At 37.5% G+C, this 22,723-nt stretch overlaps 1 protein-coding gene across 3 annotated transcripts in view; it reads right to left on the reverse strand.

Moving 5' to 3' along the window:
• Positions 1–22,723, reverse strand: part of CATSPERB (cation channel sperm associated auxiliary subunit beta) — a 191,023-nt gene that overhangs the window by 141,433 nt on the left and 26,867 nt on the right. For all 3 annotated transcript variants that reach the window (XM_064375157.1, XM_064375158.1, XM_064375159.1), the window contains exons 3-5: positions 14,560–14,638; positions 8,704–8,792; positions 6,344–6,484 (exon numbers count right to left, since the gene is read on the reverse strand). In XM_064375157.1, coding sequence (XP_064231227.1) covers positions 6,344–6,484; positions 8,704–8,792; positions 14,560–14,638 — 309 coding nt within the window. The remainder of the gene's footprint in view (positions 1–6,343; positions 6,485–8,703; positions 8,793–14,559; positions 14,639–22,723) is intronic.

Consider the following 22,723-nt stretch of genomic DNA (forward strand, 5'->3'; position numbering starts at 1 on the left):
AATTAAAAGACACAGACAGGCAAATTGGATAAAGAGTCAAGACCCATTGGTGTGCTGTATTCAGGAGACCCATCTCAAGTGCAAAGACACAAATAGGCTCAAAATAAAGGGATGGAGGAATATTTACCAAGCAAATGGAAAGCAAAAAAAAAAAAAAAAAAAAAAAAAGGAGGGGTTGCAATCTTAGTCTCTAATAAAACAGACTTTAAACCAATAAAGATCAAAAGAGACAAAGAAGGGCATTACATAACGGTAAAGGGATCAATGCAACAAGAAGAGCTAACATCCTAAATATATATGCACCCAATACAGGAGCACCTAGATTCATAAAGCAAGTTCTTAGAGACCTACAGAGACTTAGACTCCCACACAGTAATAGTGGGAGACTGCAACACCCCACTCTCAATATTAGATCAATGAGACAGAAAATTAACAAGGATATCCAGGACTTGAACTCAGCTTTGGACCAATTGGACCTAATAGACATCTACAGAACTCTCCACCCCAAATCAACAGAATATACATTCTTCTCAGCACCACATCACAATTATTCTAAAATTGACAACATAATTGGAAGTAAAACACTCCTCAGCAAATGCGAAAGAATGGAAATCATAACAGTCTCTCAAACCACAGTGCAATCAAATTAGATCTCAGAATTAAGAAACTCACTCAAAATTACACAGCTACATGGAAACTGAACAAACTGCTCCTGAATGACTACTGGATAAATAATGAAGTGAAGGTAGAAATAAAGATGTTCTTTGAAACCAATGAGAATGAAGACACAATGTACAAGAATCTCTGAGACACATTTAAAGCAGTGCGTAGAGGGAAATTTTAGCACTAAATGCCCATAAGAGAAAGGAGGAAAGATCTACAATCGACACCCTAACATCACAATTAAAAGAACTAGGGAAGCAAGAGCAAACAAAATCAAAAGGTAGCAGAAGACAAGAAATAACTAAGATCAGAGCAGAACTGAAGGAACTAGGGAAGCAAGAGCAAACAAAATCAAAAGGTAGCAGAAGACAAGAAATAACTAAGATCAGAGCAGAACTGAAGGAACTAGGGAAGCAAGAGCAAACAAAATCAAAAGGTAGCAGAAGACAAGAAATAACTAAGATCAGAGCAGAACTGAAGGAGATAGAGACATGAAAAAAACTTCAAAAAAATCAATGAATCCAGGAGCTGGTTTTTTGAAAAGATCAACAAAATAGATAGACCACTAGCCAGACTAATAATGAAGAAAAGAGAGAAGAATCAAATAGATGCAATAAAAAATGATAAAGGGGATATCACCACCAATCCCACAGAAATACAAACTACCATCAGAGAATACTATAAATACCTCTATGCCAATAAACTAGAAAATCTAGAAGAAATGGATAAATTCCTGGACACTTACTCCCTCCCAAGACTAAACCAGGAAGAAGCTGAATCCCTGAATAGACCAATAACAAGTTCTGGAATTAAGGCAGCAATTAATAGCCTACCACTACCAGGGGTACCAAGAGGAGCTGGTACCATTCTATCTGAAATTATTCCAAACAATAGAAAAAGGGAATCCTCCCTAACTCATTTTATGAGGCCAACCTCATCCTCATACCAAAACCTGGCAGAGACACAACAACAAAAGAACATTTCAGGCTAATATCCCTGATGAACATCAATGCGAAAATCCTCAATAAAATACTGGCAAACCAAATCCAACAGCACATCAAAAAATTTATCCACTATGATCAAGTTGGCTTCATCCCTGGGGTGCAAGGCTGGTTCAACATATGCAAATCAATAAACATAATCCATCACAAAAATAGAACCAAAGACAAAAACCACATGATCATCTCAATAGATGCAGAGAAGGCCTTTGACAAAATTCAATAGTCCTTCATGCTAAAAACTCTCAATAAACTAGGTATTGATGGAACGTATCTCAAAATTATAAGAGCTATTTATGACAAACCCAAAGCCAATATTATACTGAATGGGCAAAAACTGGAAGCATTCCCTTTGAAAATTGGCACAAGGCGAGGATGCCCTCTCTCACCACTCCTATTCAACATAGTATTGGAAGTTCTAGCCAGCGAAGTCAGGCAAGAGAAAGAAACAAAGTGTATTCAATTAGGAAAGGAGGAAGTCAAATTGTCTCTATTGGCAGATGACATGATTGTGTATTCAGAAGACCCCATCACCTCAGCCCAAAATCTCCTTAAGCTGATAAGCAACTTCAGCAAAGTCTGAGGACATAAAATCAATGTGCAAAAGTCACAAGTATTCCTATATACCAATAACAAACAAACAGAGAGCCAAATCATGAGTGAACTCCCATTCACAATTGCTACAAAGAGAATAAAATACCTAGGAATACAACTTACAAGGGATGTGAAAGACCCCTTCAAGGAGAACTACAAACCACTGCTCAAGGAAATAAGAGAGGACACAAATAAGTGGAAAAGCATTCCATGCTCATGGTTAGGAAGAATCAATATCATGAAAATGGCCATAGTACCCATAGTAATTTATAGATTCAATGCTATCCCCATCAAGCTACCATTGACTTTCTTCACAGAACTAGAAAAAACTACTTTAAACTTCATATGGAACCAAAAAAGAACCCACATACCCAAGACGATCCTAAGCAAAAAGAACAAAGCTGGAGGCATCACGCTACCTGACTTCAAACTATACTACAAGCCTACCATAATCAAAACAGCAAAGTACTGGTACCAAAACAGATATATAGACCAATGGAACAGAACAGAGGCCTCAGAAATAACACCACACATCTATAACCATCTGATCTTTGACAAACTTGACAAAAACAAGCAATGGGGAAAGGATTTCCTATTTAATAAATGGTGCTGGGAAAACTGGCTAGCCATATGGAGAAAGCCGAAACTGGATTCCTTCCATACACCTTATACAAAAATTAATTCAAGTGGATTAAAGACCCAAACGTAAGACATAAAACCATAAAAAGCCTAGAAAAAAACAAGCAATACCATTCAGGACATAGGCATGGGCAAAGACTTCACGACTAAAACACCAAAAGCAATAGCAACAAAAGTCAAAATAGACAAATGGGATCTAATTAACTAAAGCACTTCTGCACAGCAAAAGAAATTATCATCAGAGTGAACAGACAACCTACAGAATAGGAGAAAATTTTTGCAATCTATCCATCTGACAAAGGGCTAATATTCAGAATCTACAAAGAACTTAAACAAATTTACAAGAAAAAAAAAACAAACGACCCCATCAAAAAATGGGCAAAGGATATAAACAGACACTTCTCAAAAGAAGACATTTATGCAACCAACAAACATCTGAAAAAAAGCTCATCATCACTGGTTATTAGAGAAATGCAAATCAAAACAACCACGAGATACCATCTAATACCAGTTAGAATGGTGATTATTAAAAAGTCAGGAGACAACAGATGCTGGAGATGATGTCGAGAAATAGGAATGCTTTTACACTGTTGGTGGGAGTGTAAATTAGTTCAACCATTGTGGAAGACAGTATGGTAATTCCTCAAGGATCTAGAACTAGAAATACCATTTGAGCCAGCAATCCCATTACTGGTATATACCCAAAGGAGTATAAATTGTTCTGTTATAAAGACACATGCACACATATGTTTATTGTGGCACTGTTCACAATAGCAAAGACTTGGAACCAACCCAAATGCCCATCAATGATAGACTGGATAAAGAAAATGTGGCACATACACACCATGGAATACTATGCAGCCATAAAAAAGGATAAGTTCATGTCCTTTGCAGGGACATGGATGAAGCTGGAAACCATCATTTCAGCAAACTGACACAAGAACAGAAAACCAAACACTGCATGTTCTCACTCATAAGTGGGAGTTGAACAATGAGAACACATGGATACAAACAGGGGAACATCACACACCAGGGTCTGTTGGGGAGTGGGGGCTAGGGGAGGGATAGTATTAGGAGAAATACCTAATGTAGATGACGGGGTGATGGATACAGCAAGCCACTATGGCACATGTATACCTATATAACAAACCTGCGCATTCTGCACATGTACCCCAGAACTTAAAGTATAATAAAAAGAATAAGATATTAGAAATAAATTTAACAAAAGAAATATAAAACGTATACTCTGAAAACATAAAACATTGTTGAAAGAAATAAAAGATCTAAATAAATGGAGGGACATCCATATTTATAGATTGGAAGACTTAATATTAGTAAAATGGCAATACTACCCAAATGTATCTACAGATTCATTACAGTCCTTATCAGAATCCCAGATGGCTACTTTGTAGAAATTGGCAGGCTTATCCTAAAATTCATATGGTAACTATTCTAGCAAAAATAATCTTGAAAAAGAAGAACAAAGTTAGAAGATTCATGCTTCCTGATTTCAAAATGTAGCACAAAGCAATATTATCAAGACAATACGACACTAGCATGAAGACAGAAATGGATCAATGCAGTAAAATCAAGAATCCAAAAATAAACTGTCCCATTTATGGTCAACTTATTTTCAACAAAAATGCCAAAGCAATTCAATAGAAGAAGAAGAATAGTCTTTTCTACAAATCATGCTAGGACAGCTGGATATTCACATGCAAAAGAATGAGTAAGGACCTCTTTCTCATATCAAATACAAAAATGAACTCAAAATGGATCCAAGATCTAAATGTAAAAGGTAAATTATCAACCTCCTAGAAGAAAACATATAGGGTAAAATTTCATAACCTTGAGTCAGACAATGGTTTTCTACACATGACACCGAAAGCATAAGCAACAAGAGAAAAAAAATAGGTAGAGAGGACTTCATTAAGAAAAACTTTTGTGTATCAAAGGACACTATCAAGAAAGTGAAAAGACAATGTATAGAATGGGAGAAAATATTTGCAAATCATATGTCTGATAAGAGACTTGTATCTAGAATCTATACAGAACTTTTACAAATCAAGAAGACAAATACCCTAACTAAAAGTGGGCAAATAATTTGAATAGATATTTCCCCAAAGAACACATTCAAGGGACTAATAAGCACATGAAATGATACTCAACATCATTAGTCATTACGGAAATTAAAATCAAAATTATAATGAGATAGCACTTTATACCTACTAGGATGGTTATTGTTTTAAAAAGATAAAAACAAGCATTGGTGAATGTAAAGAAACTGGAACCCTAACCCAGGTGTGGTGGTGTACACTTGTAGTCCCGGCTACACAGTGGCTGAGGCAGAAGGATCACTTTAGCCCAGGAGTTTGAATCCAGCCTGGGCAACACAGCAAGACCCTGTCTATAAACGAAAGAAGAAAGAAAAGAAAGAAAAAAGGAAGGAAGGAAGGAGGAAGGAAGGAAGGAAGGAAGGAAGGAAGGAAGGGAAAGGAATGTAAATAGTACGACCACTTTAGAAAATAGTCTGGCATTTCCTCAAAAGGTCAAAAGTGGAGTTATCATATGATCCAATAACTCTATTCCTGGCCATGTAGCTGAAAAATGAAAACATATTTCCATACAAAAATTTTCACACAAATGTTCACAGCAGCATTATTCACAGCCAAAAAGTGGGAACAGCTCAAATGTTCATCAACTGATAAATGGATAAACAAAACATGGCAGTTATACAATGGAATATTATTTGACCATATTATGCTAACTGAAACATATGCTAATTGAAAGAAGCTAGCCATGAGCATTACATATATGTTTCATTTACATAAAATGATCAGAATTAGAAAATCTATAGAAACAGAAAGATCAGTGGTTGTTTAGGGCTGGGGAGTGGAGGGGAGGATTGGGAGTGGCTGCTAATGATTATAGACTGTCACTTTAATCACTTTTGGAGTGACTAAAGTATTCTGGAATTAGTGGTGATGGTTGCACAACTCTATGAATATACTAAAAACCATTTAACTGCACACTTTAAATGAGTGAATTGTATGGAATTATATCTTAATAAAGTTGTTGCCAAAAAAAGAGGTGAAATAAAGACATTTTTAAGAGGAAAAGAATCAGAGAATTATTTGCCAGCAGTGCTGTACTGTAAGAAATGCTAAAAGAAGTTGACATCAGATGGCAACTTATATCTACAGGAAAGAATGAAGAACAGTATAAATAATAAATATGTAGGCAAAGGGAACAAATAAGTATTTCTTCTTCTTTTAATTCATTTAAAAATATATGACTATTTAAAGCAAAAAGTGTAACACTATTATTGGGCTTAAAACATACATAGATGTGATATTACTGAGCTACCTATTTTTTAAAATACACATCCTAGAAGGAAGAGTGTGATTCTTATTAATAACACATCCCAGAAAAAGATAAAATGTAATTACCAATGTTAAATTAAAGTGGAAGATGCCATAATATGTACTATTTATGATTTCCAAGCTGGGAGCAAGTCCTCCTGATGTAAAAACACTTAGCATTCCCTTTGAAGCAAGTTCATTTTCAGTTTGGAAGAAACACTGGATTTGCTTTAGGAAAGAGAGAGAAAAAAAAAACAACTAATAACCACTCGATGCTGAGACACAAGTTACATTAATCTAAAAGTAATGAGTAATTCCAGTCTCTAGTTAGGAAAAAAAATCTATTTATAAAATTATACTTTCAGAACTCAGTAACCTATTATGCTAACATCATAAAGGTTTCATCTTTATAATAATCTTTTCTATCATTGAAATGGTAATTATTATTACATGTAGTAAACATAGAATCAAAGCAATATGTTATTGCAAACAGAAATTCCAATTTTATTAAAATTGTTATTTTGTGTCTAAATAAAAAAAGAAGCAAATGTATAAAGCAAAGCTCATTTTAGTGCATCTTTACTGGGTATTTCTTAGTTTTGAGAAGGTATATAAAAGTGTAGCAATCAGAAATGGTGGATTTTACTGAAAACTAACATGAGACAGATTCCAAGAACTTTATTTCAATTAGTTCTCCTAGTACTTAAGATCACTTTGGGCAAGTTCCCTAACTGAGTTTTAGTTTCTCTAACCTAAAAAATGGGGAAATACATTCATTCCAAAAATATCTACTGAGCCCTTACTATGAATGGGGCAGTGCTACAGGTGCTAGGAATACAGATGTGACTAAAACAGACAAAACCCTCTGCCCCTGTGGAATTAACATTCTAATGGAGATTGGCAGGGAGACAAACTGGAAGGATAGATTGGTGGATGGATTGGTAGAGAATGAAGGAAAAGATAGAAAAAATAAAATAAATAAAGAATACATTATAAGAATGAAGCAGAAGGCCGAGTGCAGTGGCTCACGCCTGTAATCCCAGCACTTCGGGAGGCTGAGGCAGGCGGATCACGAGGTCAGGAGTTCAAGACCAGCCTGACCAACATGGTGAAACCCTGTCTTTACTAAACATACAAAAATTAGCTGCGTGTAGTGGCACGTGCCTGTAATCCCAGCTATTCAGGAGGCTGAGGCAGTAGAATCACTTGAACCTGGGAGGCAGAGAGTGAGCCAAGATTGTGCCAGTGCACTCCAGCCTGGGCGACAGAGCCAGGCTCCATCTCAAAAAAAAAAAAAAAAAAGGAACAAAGCAGAGAAGTGAGGTTGAGAGTACAGGAGTGTAGGAAGGCAGTACAACTTTTAACAGGGTTATCAGAGAAAAGAAAAATAGTATTTTCCTCACAGAAGATTAAACATGTAGATTAAATGTCATAATAAACATAAAACATTTTTTTGAAATGCCTGATGCACATAAACACTTTATAAATGTTAGCTATCATTTCTAATACTACTGCTACTAGAACTACTATATCACAACTATCTGAAAAGTAGGTTAATTCCCTTTTTAGAAGAAGAACTGAGGGTCAGAGAGTTTAGGTAACCTGCCTCAGGACACACAAAACATAAATGGCAGAACCAAGACTGGACCCCAGCTCTGTAAGCCTGTCTTCCTCCAAAGCCCATTCTTTTTTCATAACATATAACAACAAATCACAAATGCATTTTTGGCTCAAAGAGCATATACCTCTCAATAGCTGTAAATATAAAACTTAAATATATATTTAAGCATATCAAGAGGGAATTGTGACCTAAGTCAAAGCAGGCTTAGGAATAAATGCATTTGTTCTCATGGAATCTTTTCTTTGTTTTTATTATATTTATCATAGATTCTTAGACAATCTGTGCTTTTTTTATTAACATATATTTTTGTTAGTATTTGCTGCATGATCTTGATAGTATGCTTTATTTCACCGTGTTGTGCGTGTTTTTTAAAAAGTCTCCCATTATTTGAATCAAAGGATCATATCATTCCTTAACCAAAATGACAACTTCAATGTGGTACTTGTTATACAAAGGCAAGACTGTTTCTCAAGGCCATGTGAGGTAACTTTCCTTCTCTAACAGGTTACATTTGTCAAACTTCAAAAGGACAAATGAATTCTGTTAAAAAGGAGCCAATCTTTAAAACGGGGAGGGAGGAGGCATCATTTTAAAAAAGAATAAAAGCAAAAACACCCAGGGTGTTCAATGGCGAAGTGAAGTATTTTACCTGCTCCAAGTGGACATACACTAAAAAAGATAGAAAAGATTATTATCTACATAGAATTTTTCCTCCCCAAGTCTGAACATAGTAGAAGGTATCTGGAAAGAATACAGTGCTATTGGTTTTACACATGAACTTACAGAAACCTGAAGGGTTACAACACATGCTATTAGTGGACCTTACCAGGTTTTTTGAGAAAAGATACAACTTGATTATTTCATTCTCTTGAGGGAACCCTTTGCTAGCACATGCAAAGCGTTTCTCTGTATCACCTAAATAATAAAATATATATACATGTTAGATCACTGACAGAAGACTGTCCATGAAAAGTACCATGTTTTTAAAACTGACAAAATATTTTTAAGGAATAAGAATTATAATTGTACATTTTAAATTCACTTTAGGCAAAATTCAAATTTTCCGCCTTGTTTTTCTTTTTGAACCTACACTATCAGGCATGTTTAAAATGGGAAGGTTTGGCTCAAGCACTAATGTTACTCATGCTAGACCATGACACAAAATTTTTAGAGGCAGACAAAAACCAGTTCTTGACACTTCAACTCCTTACCTTGAGGGTATAAAAGGATCCAGAATTGGCAACTGCAGGGAGTTTGTGTTTTGATAGAGAGGTACTGAATGAAGATGTTGGGAGGAGGACCCCTTCTACTTACTTACCTTGCGTACGAGGCAAGAGGGTCTGATGGGCAAAATAAAAAAAGTAACATGTATCCCTGCAGTTTCGGCCCCAAACTCAGACCCCAAACATAGTCTGTGCCCCAAACTCAGACTCCTGCTTAGAAAATCCAGAAGGCAGAGATGATTTGGTGGAGAGAACAGGATATGGTTTGTTGAGAAAGAGATAACTGTATTAATGATACAGACAGGGAACAGAAATATTGGGCAGAAGAGGCAAAGGCCCTATCCTTAACCCTGGAAGCCTGCAGCCCTAATGAAAACAGGCATTTTTGTTTTCATGCCTAAAAGTTGCATTTTGGCCCACCACACCCCCTATCCTGTACCCATATAAACCCCAGACCTCAGGCTCCAGAAGCAGACAAGTAGACAAGCAAGAAGATAAACAGAAGAGCAGAAGAACGGCAGAGAGAAGAGAAGGAGCATCCAAATGCCAAGAGGAGTTCGGCTGGGGATGGTCGAAGAGATCAAACTCCAGAGGCAGATCATCTTCCCACTCCATCCCTCTTCTAGCTCAGAATCTATCCTGCTGAGAGCCACCTCCACCATTCAATAAAACCCCTGCATTCATCCTTCAAGTTTGTGTGCAAACTGATTCTTCCTGGATGCTGGGTACCAAGCAAGAACCTGGGTACCAAGAGGGCACTGAGCTGGTTAACACTTAAGCCATCCATGGACAGCAAGGCTAAGAGGGCACACTGTTAACATACTCCCACTTGGGCTTCAGGAGTCACAGGCTCCCATCCGTGGATGCTGCCACGGGGCCAGAGTCCTGCAAGAGGGGCCAGGGAACTCTCCCATTTCATTATGAGTACTACACAACCAAAATTTACTGAGGCCAAAGATGCATGAATGCTTTCTGTGGTTCAGATGTGGGTAACTGGTGAAAAAGAACTAGCTTAGGGTCATCTAGATTTCAGTCCCCCAAGGTCTCTCTAAGTGGCAACCGGCTCTCAGCAGAAATTTGAAGACAGAGTTGTAGGAGTTGACAAAGGAATTAGTGATCAGTGGGAATGAAGAAGTTTTTGCCTCTGTTAGAAGAACTGTAGATAAGAGATTTCCAGTAAAGTGATGGAAGGGAAGGGGCTATGAAGGACTCATTCAAGTGCCCAGAGATCAAGGGTCAGCTTTACACATCTGTTGAAACTTGGAAGTGCAGATGTCAGATAGTTCCCTCAGAACCAGTTAGGGCAGAACTGTGCTATCCCCCACCACCCCACTTCTCCCTCCCTTTCTACAACACTGGAGGGGGAAGGGTCAAAACCTAAAGTTAGTGAGACAATGAAAAGGAATCTAAATACTAGGTAGAGAGAAGGAAAAGTTGATCTTAGTCTTTCTTCCTCAACTATAGGTTTCCCACCAGCACAGGCCCAGGCAGGAAACAGGGAAGAAGCTTCAATTATAAAACAAGAGTTAAATTTGACTCATACATGGGCTTGGATATTTTAATTATGAAAATAATAATGCAAAACTGTTATAAAATTTCAAATCCTCAGAGCATTGGTTTTTGATGTTTATACTTTGTTAAATAAATACGACTAAAATTTTTTTTCTAATTTCCAAAGTAAAACATATTTATTGTATAATATTTGTAAGATATGGAGAGGTTAGAAAAATATAATGAGGGGCTGGGCGTGGTGGCTCATGCCTGTAATCTCAGCACTTCGGGAGCCCAAGGCAGTGGATCACCTGAGGTCAGGAGTTCAAGACAAGCCTGGCCAACATGGCGAAACCCTTTCTCTACTAAAAATACAAAACAGCTGGGCATGGTGGCGGGCGCTTATAATCTCAGCTACTCAGGAGGCTGAGGCAGAAGAATTGCTTGAACCTGGAAGGCAGAGGTTGCGGTGAGCCGAGATCACACCACTGCACTCCAGCCTGAGCAACAAGAGCAACTCTGTCTCAAAAAAAAAGCAGAAAAAGAAAAATACAATGAGAGCTAATTTCACCATCCAAAGCAAATCACTAAAAGATTTTGACGTGCATGACCTCAAGCTATTTTTCTATTGAAATTAAACTATTTTCTCACTTGTTCAAACATCATTTGTATATTTTGTTTTTGTTTTCAACTTTTATTATAGGTTCAAGGGGGAACATGTGCAGGTTTGTTAAAAAGTATATTGAGAGATGCTAAGTTTCAGAGTACAAATGAATCTGTCTTTCAGGGAGTGAGCATCATCCCCAACAGGTACTTGCTCAGCCCCTCCCGACTCCATTTCTCCCCCTCTCATGTTCCCCAGAGTCTATTGTTCTAGGGATCCAACTGTGTGAATCACCCAATTGTAACCAAAAAAATCTTGGTTCTGGCCCAAATATTCATCCAGTAACAGAGGAATAACAATGCCAAAGATTGGATTTAAATAGGAGGCAAAAATAAATTTAATTTCTAATTGGATATTACTCATTCTGTTTGTATAATGTAATAATTTTAATGCTATTCTTGAAATTCTATAAGTAAACATATCTTTACAAATATCACAGATATAGCTTCAAATATTTCTGAAGGTTATAATGTTAAACAGTTTTCAAAGTACTTTCAACTTATACAATCACTTTGTCCATATTTGACAATGCTATCAGACCCATTTTTTAAAGTTATAATTTGATTGTGAAGTTCAAATCACTTCTCTGTTTAAAATTCTTCACTGAAACACCATTACCTCATGAATTAAACTCCTTAAATGGTGAGATGCTAAACAGAAGTAAACTAACTCCTTTAAATAACGTACTTTGAGCCATTAAAGCTCAAATGGGTTGAGCTGGATTTAGATGTCATTTTATGAAATTCCCATAATACCTTGTGCCATATATATTACTGTCTCCTCTTTAAAGAAGAGGAAATCAAGCTCAAAGCTCATAAAACTAACAACAGTGCATCCAACTGGAACCGAGTTGTTTCTGTCTCTAAGGGCCATCCTCTCTTTATCCTGCTAGACACTCTCAATAGTTAAGCCCATTTTTTCAGTCTCCCCTGCACATAACCTCATCCATCATCTCTGAAATGCCTGGGGTTCTCTCTACTTTCATTCTCTGCCTCAAATTGTTAATATATTTTAAGATCCAGTTTAAATAGAAATTGTGTTTGTTTGTTTGTTTGATATACGGTCTTGCTCTGTCAACCAGATTGGAGAGTAGCAGAGCGATCTTGGCTCACTGCAAATTCTGTCTCCTGGGGCTCAAGCGATCCTCCCATTTCAGCCTCCTGAGTAGCTGGGACTGCAGGTGAGCACCATCACAGCTGGCTAAATTTTGTATTTTTTATAGAGAAGCATTTTTGCCATGTTGCCCAGGCTGGTCTCCAACTCCTGGGCTCAAGGTATCGTCCTGCCTTGGCCTCCCCAAGTGCTGAGATTACAGGTGTGAGCCATTGCACCTGGCTAAAGAGTTTTTTCTAATACTTGTCTCAGTGAAACTAGTTGATTTGTCCTCTGCACTTTGGTATCATTTTGTAAAATTCTCAGATTATAGTTTGCTAGATTCTGTTACAATAATAAAACACAAAAAATACTTTTTTGCAAGCTTCTAAAGGAAAGATGTGCCAGAGAAGTTATATTTTTAACAGTATGTGACTTCTTTAACAAAAATGGTGATATAAAGGGAAATCACACAAGTGTAACTACCAATGGAATGCCTGCTCTGACTACAATAAAAATCCACTGTGGGACAAATGTACAGAAAAATATGCCATTTATGAAATTCATTCATTGTCCTATTCACAGTTACACAACCACAACAGTCACCCCTTTTCTGTGATTTCACTTTACATAGTTTCAGTTACCTGTAGCCAACCATAGTTCAAAAATATGAAGTGGAAACTTTTAGAAATAGGCAATTTATAAGTTTTACATTGTGCACTGTTCTGAGTAGTGTGGTAAAATCTCATGCCATCAGCTGGGTGTGGTGGCTCATGCCTGTAATCCCAACACTTTGGGAGCCCAAGGAGGGCAGATCACGAGGTCAGGAGTTCAAGACCAGCCTGGCCAAGATGGTGAAACCCCATTTCTACTAAAAATACAATAATTAGCTGGGCATGGTGGCAGGCACCTGTAATCCCAGCTACTTGGGGGGCTGAGGCAGAGACTTGCTTGAACCTGAGAGGTGAAGGGTGCAGTGAGTCAAGGTCATGCCACTGAACTCCAGTCTGGAAACAGAGCAAGACTCCATCTCAAAAAAAAAAAATAATAATAATCTCACATCCTCCTCCACCATCCAACCCAGGATGTAACTTATCACTCTGTTCAGCATATCCACACTATACGCTACCTGCCTGCTAGTCACTTGGCAACCATGTGAGTTATCAGATCAACTGTCCCAGTAACACAGTGCTTGTGTTCAAGTAACCTTGTTTTACTTCATAATGTTATTTCACAAGGCCTCACAAGGCCTGTGTCATTCACCTCACTTCATCTCATCACATAGGCATTGTATCATCTCACATCATCAAAAGAAGGACAAGTGTAGTACTAAAATATTTTGAGACAGAGAGAGAAGAAAGACCACATTCATATAACTTTTACTACAGTATATTGTTCTACTTGTTCAATTTTATTAGTTATTGCTAATCTCTTATTATTCATAATTGATGAATTAAACTTTATCATAGGTATGTATGCAAAGGGAAAAACAGTGTATATATAGGGCTAGGTACTCTCTGCAGTTTCAAGCATCCACCAGGGGTTCCCTACAGGGAAGAGGGACTACGTTACAGCAATGAAGTTGAAAACAAAAGCAGCAAAAGTGCTTCCATCTCTCTCTCCCCACCCGTGCTGCTTCAAGGGATGACAGCATGCCACATCAAAATACACCACTTTGGCACATTGATTATTTTGAGATAAAGGTAATCAAGAAACAGCAGGTGCACTAAAGCAGGACATAAATTTCCTATGATAAAGGTGCCCTCACTGTACCTTTCTCAGAACCATAAAAGTCCTATTGACTAATTCAATCTATGTGTTACTTTTAGGAAATTCTTTTCAATTTCGATCCACTAGTCTTATAATTCAGTTTGCATTCATACAACAATGCAACCATTCATAGAGGAAATAATTTTAAAATGTCTGTTCAAACAATTAAAGTTTTGCAAGTATAAAATTAAACTTTAAATATTCTATGATTTTAAAGTGATAAAATACTATAACCAGAGAAAAGTCTCCATCTACACAACTTAATAAAAATAAGATCACAATGATATTTGAAGCCTCTAGACCAGAGTATAATAGACAATACTGGGGAACAACTCGAAGATTTTAAAAAATACTAAAAGAAAAATATTTTTTGTAAATGAGGAAGAGACATAAACGACAACTCTTGAGAAGGAAATAGACAGTAAGACAGTCTGAAACTTACCTTTATTATATACTATTCCTGATGAAAATTCAAATATGTTCAAAAGCAAAATGGAAACATATATAAGTGGCAGTTCCATCTGTTGGAATAAATAAGAATTATTTTCATTCAATTACTCTGAACATATTTTTGAATTCCTTTTGTTATAAACAACTACAAAGCAGTAAAGAAATCATCTCAATATTTCACACTATGTGACAAAAGCGGATAACATAACAGTTCACTAAACTGTAAATTTACTCCCTACTTGTATTAAAGGTAAATTTATAAGTATAATTACTACAAAGTAGAAAAAGAGATGTGGCTCAGGTTTTCCTTCAGTGTAGATAACTTCTGGAGAGGTGAGATCAACTACACAGCTATGTAAAACAGAACCTGAATCGATGAAAACTCTGAGGATGATACGGCTGTAACTTAATCTAATATTTTGGCGACATTGCTTTTGGGGAAGACAATTCACATGATCCTGAGTATACCTGCACATTCTCATTGAGTGTGCCCAGAATGCAAGGCCCTGGATGCTGTTCACCTCAGGGCTGTGTTTGTAGCCACCAGCCTCAAGGGATGAGGTAAGGCACCCTAGACAACAGCAGGCTTGTTTCCATGGTGAATTGCCTAATCTCAGTGTACCTCTCCTGTAATGCACACCACTATGTGTATAAGCATCTGTTATGGGCTCAATTTTTGACCCTCCAAATTCTTAAGTTGACTTCCTAACCACCCATACCTCAGAAGGCGATCATATTTGGAGATAGGATTTTTAAAGAGGTGATGAAGTGAAAATGAAGTCATTAGGGTGGGCCCTTATCCAGTAGGACTGGTGTCCTCAGAGAAGAGGAAATTTGGACGTAGGGAGGATGAAGTGAACACACAGAGGGAAGACATTCAGAGGGAAGATGAAGTAAGGACACATGAAGAAGACAGCCACCTATAAACCCAGGAGAGAGGCATGGAACAGATCTTTTCTCATGGCCCTCAGAAGGAATCAACACTACTGACACCTTCATCTCAGATTTCTAGCCTCCACAACTGTGAGAAAATAAATTTCTGTTGTTTAAGCCACCCAGTGTACGGCCCTTTGTTATGGCAGCCCTAGCAAACTAACACAGCATCCATGATGAATTTCACCTCTATGGAACTTGGGGGACAGGAGGTACTGGAGTGAGCATCCTGTGGACACTCAGGCTACTGCTTTTGCTGGTAGTGATAAAGTCCTTTGTCTTTGACCTAGGAGTCTTGTGTCTTTTGCCAGCATCCAAGAAAACAGGAACAGACTAATTTGCCAACTCTAAGTGGAATAAAATCTCAGATCTTTGTGCAGTTCCTGACAACTGCTGAGTAAATTAAATGTAACTAGTGTTTTTCCTTCATCAAAACTGACTTGCTTATTAAATACATTTAATTGACAATGGAAAGCTCAAACAGTTGGATTTTTTAATTCATTCTTATTACATTATCAGGGGAGAACTGAGGTTTTTAGTGCATTTTTTTAATCATCTGAGAAGACAATTGTTCTTACAAGGTAAGAGAAAACAAATAGTAGATTAAAACTCTATCAGCATGGTGCAATGCTTAAGTATATTTTTGGTGTAAGAATGAATTTAACATTAAGTGGAGACATTATCACAGTTAAACTCTGAAAATAGTGCCTTTACCAGAAAAATCTTATATCACATTGCTAAACATTCAAATTAAATGACATAACACCATTATTAGAATCTTTATGCCTCTTCATGGGCCACCTGTGCAAATTCGGGAGAGTTAGTATGAAACATGTGGTGGAAATTCTGGCTTTAATGTCAGCAAGCTTGTTCTGCAAGCTCTTATCTGCCATCCTGCAAGCTCAAGAATTTCTGCTACCCACTGGTTTCTTTAACTCTGTGGGGCATAGTTCCAGTCTCATTCTTCTTATTCAATATTACAACTTTTCTTAATTTGACATTATCTTCTTTCAACTTTCAGCTCATAGTTAGAGAAAAGACATAGACTTTAGCCTAAGATGAGCTCTATCCATAGAAATGTTTGACTTTTAGCAAGTTATTTAACTTCTTGGAGTTTGTATTCTATTTAGTAAAATGGGGATAACAGGCACTTCACAGTGTTGTTGTGAGAATTAAATGAAAAATACTTAAAGCATCTAAACAGTTACTCTACAGAGAATAAGCACTCAACAAGCATAACCTCTGAGTTCATATCTCTATACACTGCAGCAACTTCTTTATTCTCATCACACTCCCCTACTGATCTACTTAGCAGTTAAATTACCCCCGGTTATCATTGCCTTGTAATTATTATGAGTTTTACATAATTGTCAGATACAAGTCACGTATCTGGGCATTTTCTCTTCTCTGGCACCAAATAAACATTGGGAATTGCCCCAAAGAAGGAACCTATCGCCTCCCCCAGCTTGTTCATTTGTAGTTACTCCATTATTATGGAAGAGTGATCACACTGTAAATTCATACTCTAGCAGGGTCCTCATTTTAATATTTTTTTTACTATAATTACCTCTTCATGGGATGCCCAACTGGTTGTGCTTTTCTTTTTTATATTTTTCCTAAGTTTTCTTCCATATAGACTGAGAAGAAAGACAGTCAGGAGCCAAGTTTTCACTGTTGACTGGTTTAGCAATCTAAGCACCTTTGGTAACAGCCGATCAGCAGCTACCAAGTACAGAAGCAGGCTTAGAAAATCTAAAGGACAGGCAGTTGGAATTTCCAAATAACTGCCTCTTTCAGAGCACCACAGGGCATTTTCTTTAAAAACTGATAAGAGGTGGAGTTTCTCCAAACCTACCATCTTTAATATAACATTCATCTAGGAAGGATCAAAAACCTACAGATGATTATCTATAAAATACTTCAATTATCATATGATCATTGGATGCCTAGGGAAAAACGTAAATGCTAAAAGCTCATGCCAACTGCATACAATAAGGTTTAAAAGGAGACAACCTATCAAAGGGGAGAGCTTCCTAACTGAATCTTGAAGGAAGAGCAGCACTTAAAAAAAATAGAGAAGGCTTTATTGGCAGGTAAACAAGACAAGCAAATACACATGGCACAAAGTTAAGAATGAGCTGTGGATGCATGGAAACAGTGAGACCAAATGGCATGGCAGTTTGTCCTCCATATTCGTGTTGTGTGACTGTCCTTGATGTGGTTGTATGTGCTCACTAAGGCTGCCTTTGAGTACCGAGTGAGCTGAGCTTGAACCTTTCTGTATCACCCAGCACCCTGACTACTCATGAATGGTCACAGAGGCTGACACATACTTTTTGATAATGATGATAATAAAACTTGTTTATACTCTGGTTTTCCTTCAGAAGTCCTTTGACACAGTCATGTAAAACCTACTTTATCCTCATATCATGAAATATATCTGCTATCTGGGTTTAATCTATTCCTGGAAGAGCCCGCATAAGAAATATATTTGTCTCACCCTTTCTGGTGACCTTGACCTAAAGAAAAACCTGAAATAGTGTGCAAAACACAACAAAATATCTCTCCTTACAAAGACTAAATTTCCAGAAACTCGGAACCCTCTGTTTTTCTTGCCTGTTTCCCACTAGGGAAGGCAATAAAGCTTTTATGGAAGAACTTGCAGTTTTCAGTTACCATAGCAACACTGCTACACATTAAAAAAAGAGTCTGAGCAATACTAAAGGTACACATTGAGAGCTCTTAAGAGAATGATGAAGCAGGTGACATTCACCTTATTTTTCCCCAGCGACCCCTTAGTTTTCCTCATTTGTCCCCACGTGATGTCTCCTCACTTATGAAAGAGTAAAGGATCTGCTTTCAGTCATAGTCACTGATGATGTGAGTGAGTACCAAGACTACTCTCACAGTAGGTGATCTACAGTGGAATGAAAGGGGTTCTTCTCCCTGAAAAACAAATAATGCACTGGGAGTCTGTCTAGTCAGGAGGTTAGGGAGAAGGGGAATGGGCTGATTGAAAAAAATTGTCTTTCTTCTGGTAATGTTTTACTGGCTATAACAGTGTTTATTAGGTGTGAAAAATAAAAACAAGTATAGAGAAATCAATTACCCATAAATCGACAACCAGATATAACCACTGTAAACATTTTGACATTTCTCGAGTCTGTTTCCTCTGCATTTATACGTCCTTTCTTCAGTCATTGTTATTCTGACCATTTTCTCATGTAACTCAAGTGTTTTGAGTCTTCACAGTTATATATCTAAAAATAACTGTACTTAATTTACTTAAACATAAAATATTGTACTATTTTCAGTGGTTTCCTTTTTGAAAAATGTGGTAATGAATAATCCTAAACAAAAATCTTTTCCTACATTAAAGAATATTTCCTTAGGATATGAACATGTTTAAGACTCTTGGGTGTATATTGATAAATTGCTTTCCAGAAATCCAGCAGTGAAAATTAGATATAATCTGTAATAATTTGATACATTAAAAATCTTGTTTTACTTTTTTGAATATTGGTGCAACTGAACACTTAAAAATATGTTTGCTTGCCATTTTTCTTCTATAAATTATCCAGACATGTTGTTGACAATTTTCTACTGGAAATTCAGTGTTTTACTTGTGAACTGGTAAAATAACCCCTTGCAATATTTACTGTAAATGTTTAACTCAATTTGTCATTTAACAATTTCTTTATAAATTTTCTCATCTCTTTTTTTTTTTTGAGAAAGAGTCTCTTCATGTCATCCAGGACAGAGTGCAGTAGTACAGTCTTGGCTCACCACAACCTCCGCCTCTGGAGTTTAAGTGATTCTCCTCTCTCAGCCTCCTGAGTAGCTGGGATTACAGGCATGTGCCACCATGGCCAGCTAATTTCTGTATTTTTAGTAGAGACAGGGTTTCACCATGTTGGCCAAGCTCATCTTGAACTCCCAACCTCAGGTGATCCACCTGCCTCAGCCTCCCAAAATGCTGGGATTACAGACATGAGCCACCGCGCCTGGCCCCATAATTTTCTTTTCACCTCTCCCTCCACCCCATCATTTTTTTCCCCTGTCGCCTTTTTCCTTAAAACTCATTAAAGAGCACTCTGGGAGGCCGAGGCGGGTGATCACAATGTCAGGAGATCGAGATCAGCCTGATCAACATGGTGAAACCCCATCTCTACTAAAAACACAAAAATTAGCTGGGTGTGGTGGCATGTGCCTGTAATCCCAGCTATTCAGGAGGCTGAGCCAGGAAAATCACTTGAACCTGGGAGGCAGAGCTTGCAATGAGCTGAGATCACGCCACTGCACTCCAGCCTGTCGACTGAGGCTCTGTCTCAAAAGAAAAAAAAAAACTCATTAAAGAAAGAGTTAGTTGTAATGTGTTTCCCACAGTTTGGATTTTACTGAGTGCATAATTATGGTATCTTTTTACATCATAAGTTTATTGTGTTGTTCTGTAAATTGTTAAGTAGATTTAGAGGCTTGATCAGATGCAAGTTTAATTTTTTTTTTTTGTCAAGAACACGTCATAGGTGGTGTTGAGTACTTCCATCAGGAGGCACCTAATGTGTGGTTAGCTCTCTTTTTGTGATGTAGCAGCCATCATTTATTGCCCACATCTATTAAATTAATTAGAGGCTGCAAAGTGGTGATGTATTATAATTTTACCATTTTGAAAATAATGAATTGATTCCCTAGCAACTTCATAGAGGCAACCAATAAAGTTTGTTTTTGGTATCATTATGAACTCACAGGTTTCCACTTAAATACGTTTAATGTATTTCTATCATTATAGTTATTATCCTTATTGATGCTCAAAGTGTCTAATTTTTTACAGACATGGTTCTTTTAAAGTTGGCTTCTGAGTCTTTTTGACATGACTCTAGTCATTTTTCACAGTTTTCTTCTTTCCTTATAAGACAAGATACTCTAGGCTCACCTTATACATTTCCTCCCTAGACATGGACTCAGTCATTTCTCTATATAATTCTGATTCCTTTTACTGGAAAATAGTATTTAGAAGCCATAGTTTGAGGAGTTTGGCCAATCTTTTTTTTTTTTTCCTTTAATAAATATAGACAACCTGGCCAGATGCAGTAGCTTACACTTGTAATTCCAGCACTTTGAAAAGCCGAGGCAGGCAGGTAACTTGAGGCCAGGAGTTCAAGTACAGCATGGCTAACATGGTTAAATCCCGTCTCTATTGAAATATAAAAGTTAGCCAGGAATTAGCAAAGGCTGCAGTGAACTATGATCATGCCACTGCACTCCAGCCTGTAGACAGAGCAAGACTTCGTCTCAAAGAAAAAAAAAGGAGATTCTGTCATTTACAACACATTGATGAATCCAAAGGACAGTGCTAAGTAAAATAAGTCAGGCACAGAAAGACAAATACCTCATGATCTCACTTATATGTGAGATCTAAAAAAGTCAAACTCATAGAAGTAAACAGTAGATTGATAGTTACCAGAGGCTTGTGGGGGGTGGTGGCAGGAGGGACAGACAAAGGAGAGATGTTAATAAAAAGGTAGGAGGGCACAATATTCTTTTGTCTTTATTTTCCAATAAGTCTTTCATTTTCAGAATGTGCCTTTTTATAGATTCTGTTTTTATCTCATGTATGTAATAACATTCTTTATTTTCTGAGACTCAATAGTAGGGTTTTGGTTTTTGTTTTACTCTCTTTGCATGGTTTGATTCTGTAAGTCATTTTTCCTTTTTATTTTTTCTGGTCTCAATCTTTCATTTTGAGACTTCTTAAACATTCCTCATAATCCTTGGTTTTCTACTCAGATTTAAAAGCAAGTTCTAAGAAGCTTATTTGAGGCGCTGGATCCAAGAGAGGCTTATCAACTGTGGGTTTCAGTGCAGCACATTTTGGAGAAGTTGTTTTACTGGGGAAGAATGTCAAGTAGGCCTTTTCTCTTTGGCTTCTCAAATTCCCTGGGTCTTCCATCTCTTTTCCAAAGAGTACACAGTCCGGCTGCTAGCATTCTGAGATGTCAACATGCAGTATTTCTTCTTGTTCTCCTGTTTTCAATATAGCACCCACATTCTCAAATGTACTTGATGTCTACCAGGCCAGAGACCCTCTGTTTTACCCTCTCCCAAGAAGAAACTTCCAACTTCTCCCTCAAAGGGGAAAGGGCAGCTGGTAGACTGTAGAGTACTGGGGAGATTATCTAAACACTTCTTACATGACTGTTCAAACAATCCTACTTTTGACCCCACTTTTACCTCCACTTCAAAATCTACTTAGTGCTGTGAAGTCCTGAGCCCTTTGAGGGGTTCTAGAGTATAAATCACATTGCTTTTAATCCTTTCCAAAAGCTAGTTTAGGATTCTGGCTTTCCTATACGTGCTAAGTTACTTATCACTTACTCATTTGCTTTCCTGCTGTCTAAATGTTGTTCCTACTGTCAGTTCTCCAGTTCTTTCTGTCCTTATGGGTTTATGCCACTTCAAAAATCCCTTTTGTGTGTATTTCAGGAGTGAAGTACATATTTCACATATTTATATATATTTCACATATTTATATATTTCACATATTTATATTGTGTTCAAAACCAATAAACAGAAATCCTAGATGTGTCACAAATTTAAACAATTGATGGAGAGTGCTATGGTTTGAGTGTGTCCCCTCCAAAATTCAGGTGTTGAAACTTAATGGCCAACGTGAAAGTGTTAAGAGGTAATGACTTTATAAGGTCATTAGGCCATGAGGGCTTCGCCATCAGAATGGGATTCTTAATCCTTAACCCTTATAAAAGAGGCTTCATGCAGCGTTCTGCTCCCTTGTCTTTCTGCCTTTTGCCTGGGAAGACACAGCACTCTTCCCCTCTGGAGGATGCAATAACACAGGGCCATCTTGGAAGCAGAGAGCAGCCCTCGCCAGACACCAAACCTGTGGGAGACTTGACCTAGAACTACCCAGTCTCCAGAATTATGAGAAATAAATTTCTGCTCTGTATGAATTATTCAGTCTCATGTAGTTTGTTAAAGCAGCACAAACAGACTAAGACAGGGAGGATAATTAAAAAGAGATTCAGGCCGGGTGAGGTGGCTCACGCCTGTAATCTGAGCACTTTGGGAGGCTGAGATGGGCGGATCACAAGGTCAAGAGATCAAGACCATTCTGGCCAACATGGTGAAACCCCATCTCTACTAAAAAATACAAAAATTAGCTGGGTGTGGTGGCGTGCACCTGTAGTCCCAGCTACTCGGGAGGC

Source organism: Aotus nancymaae, unplaced genomic scaffold, assembly GCF_030222135.1.
Source record: "Aotus nancymaae isolate 86718 unplaced genomic scaffold, 86718_ANA_hifiasm-v0.15.2.pri h1tg000011l, whole genome shotgun sequence".
NCBI lineage: Eukaryota > Metazoa > Chordata > Mammalia > Primates > Aotidae > Aotus > Aotus nancymaae.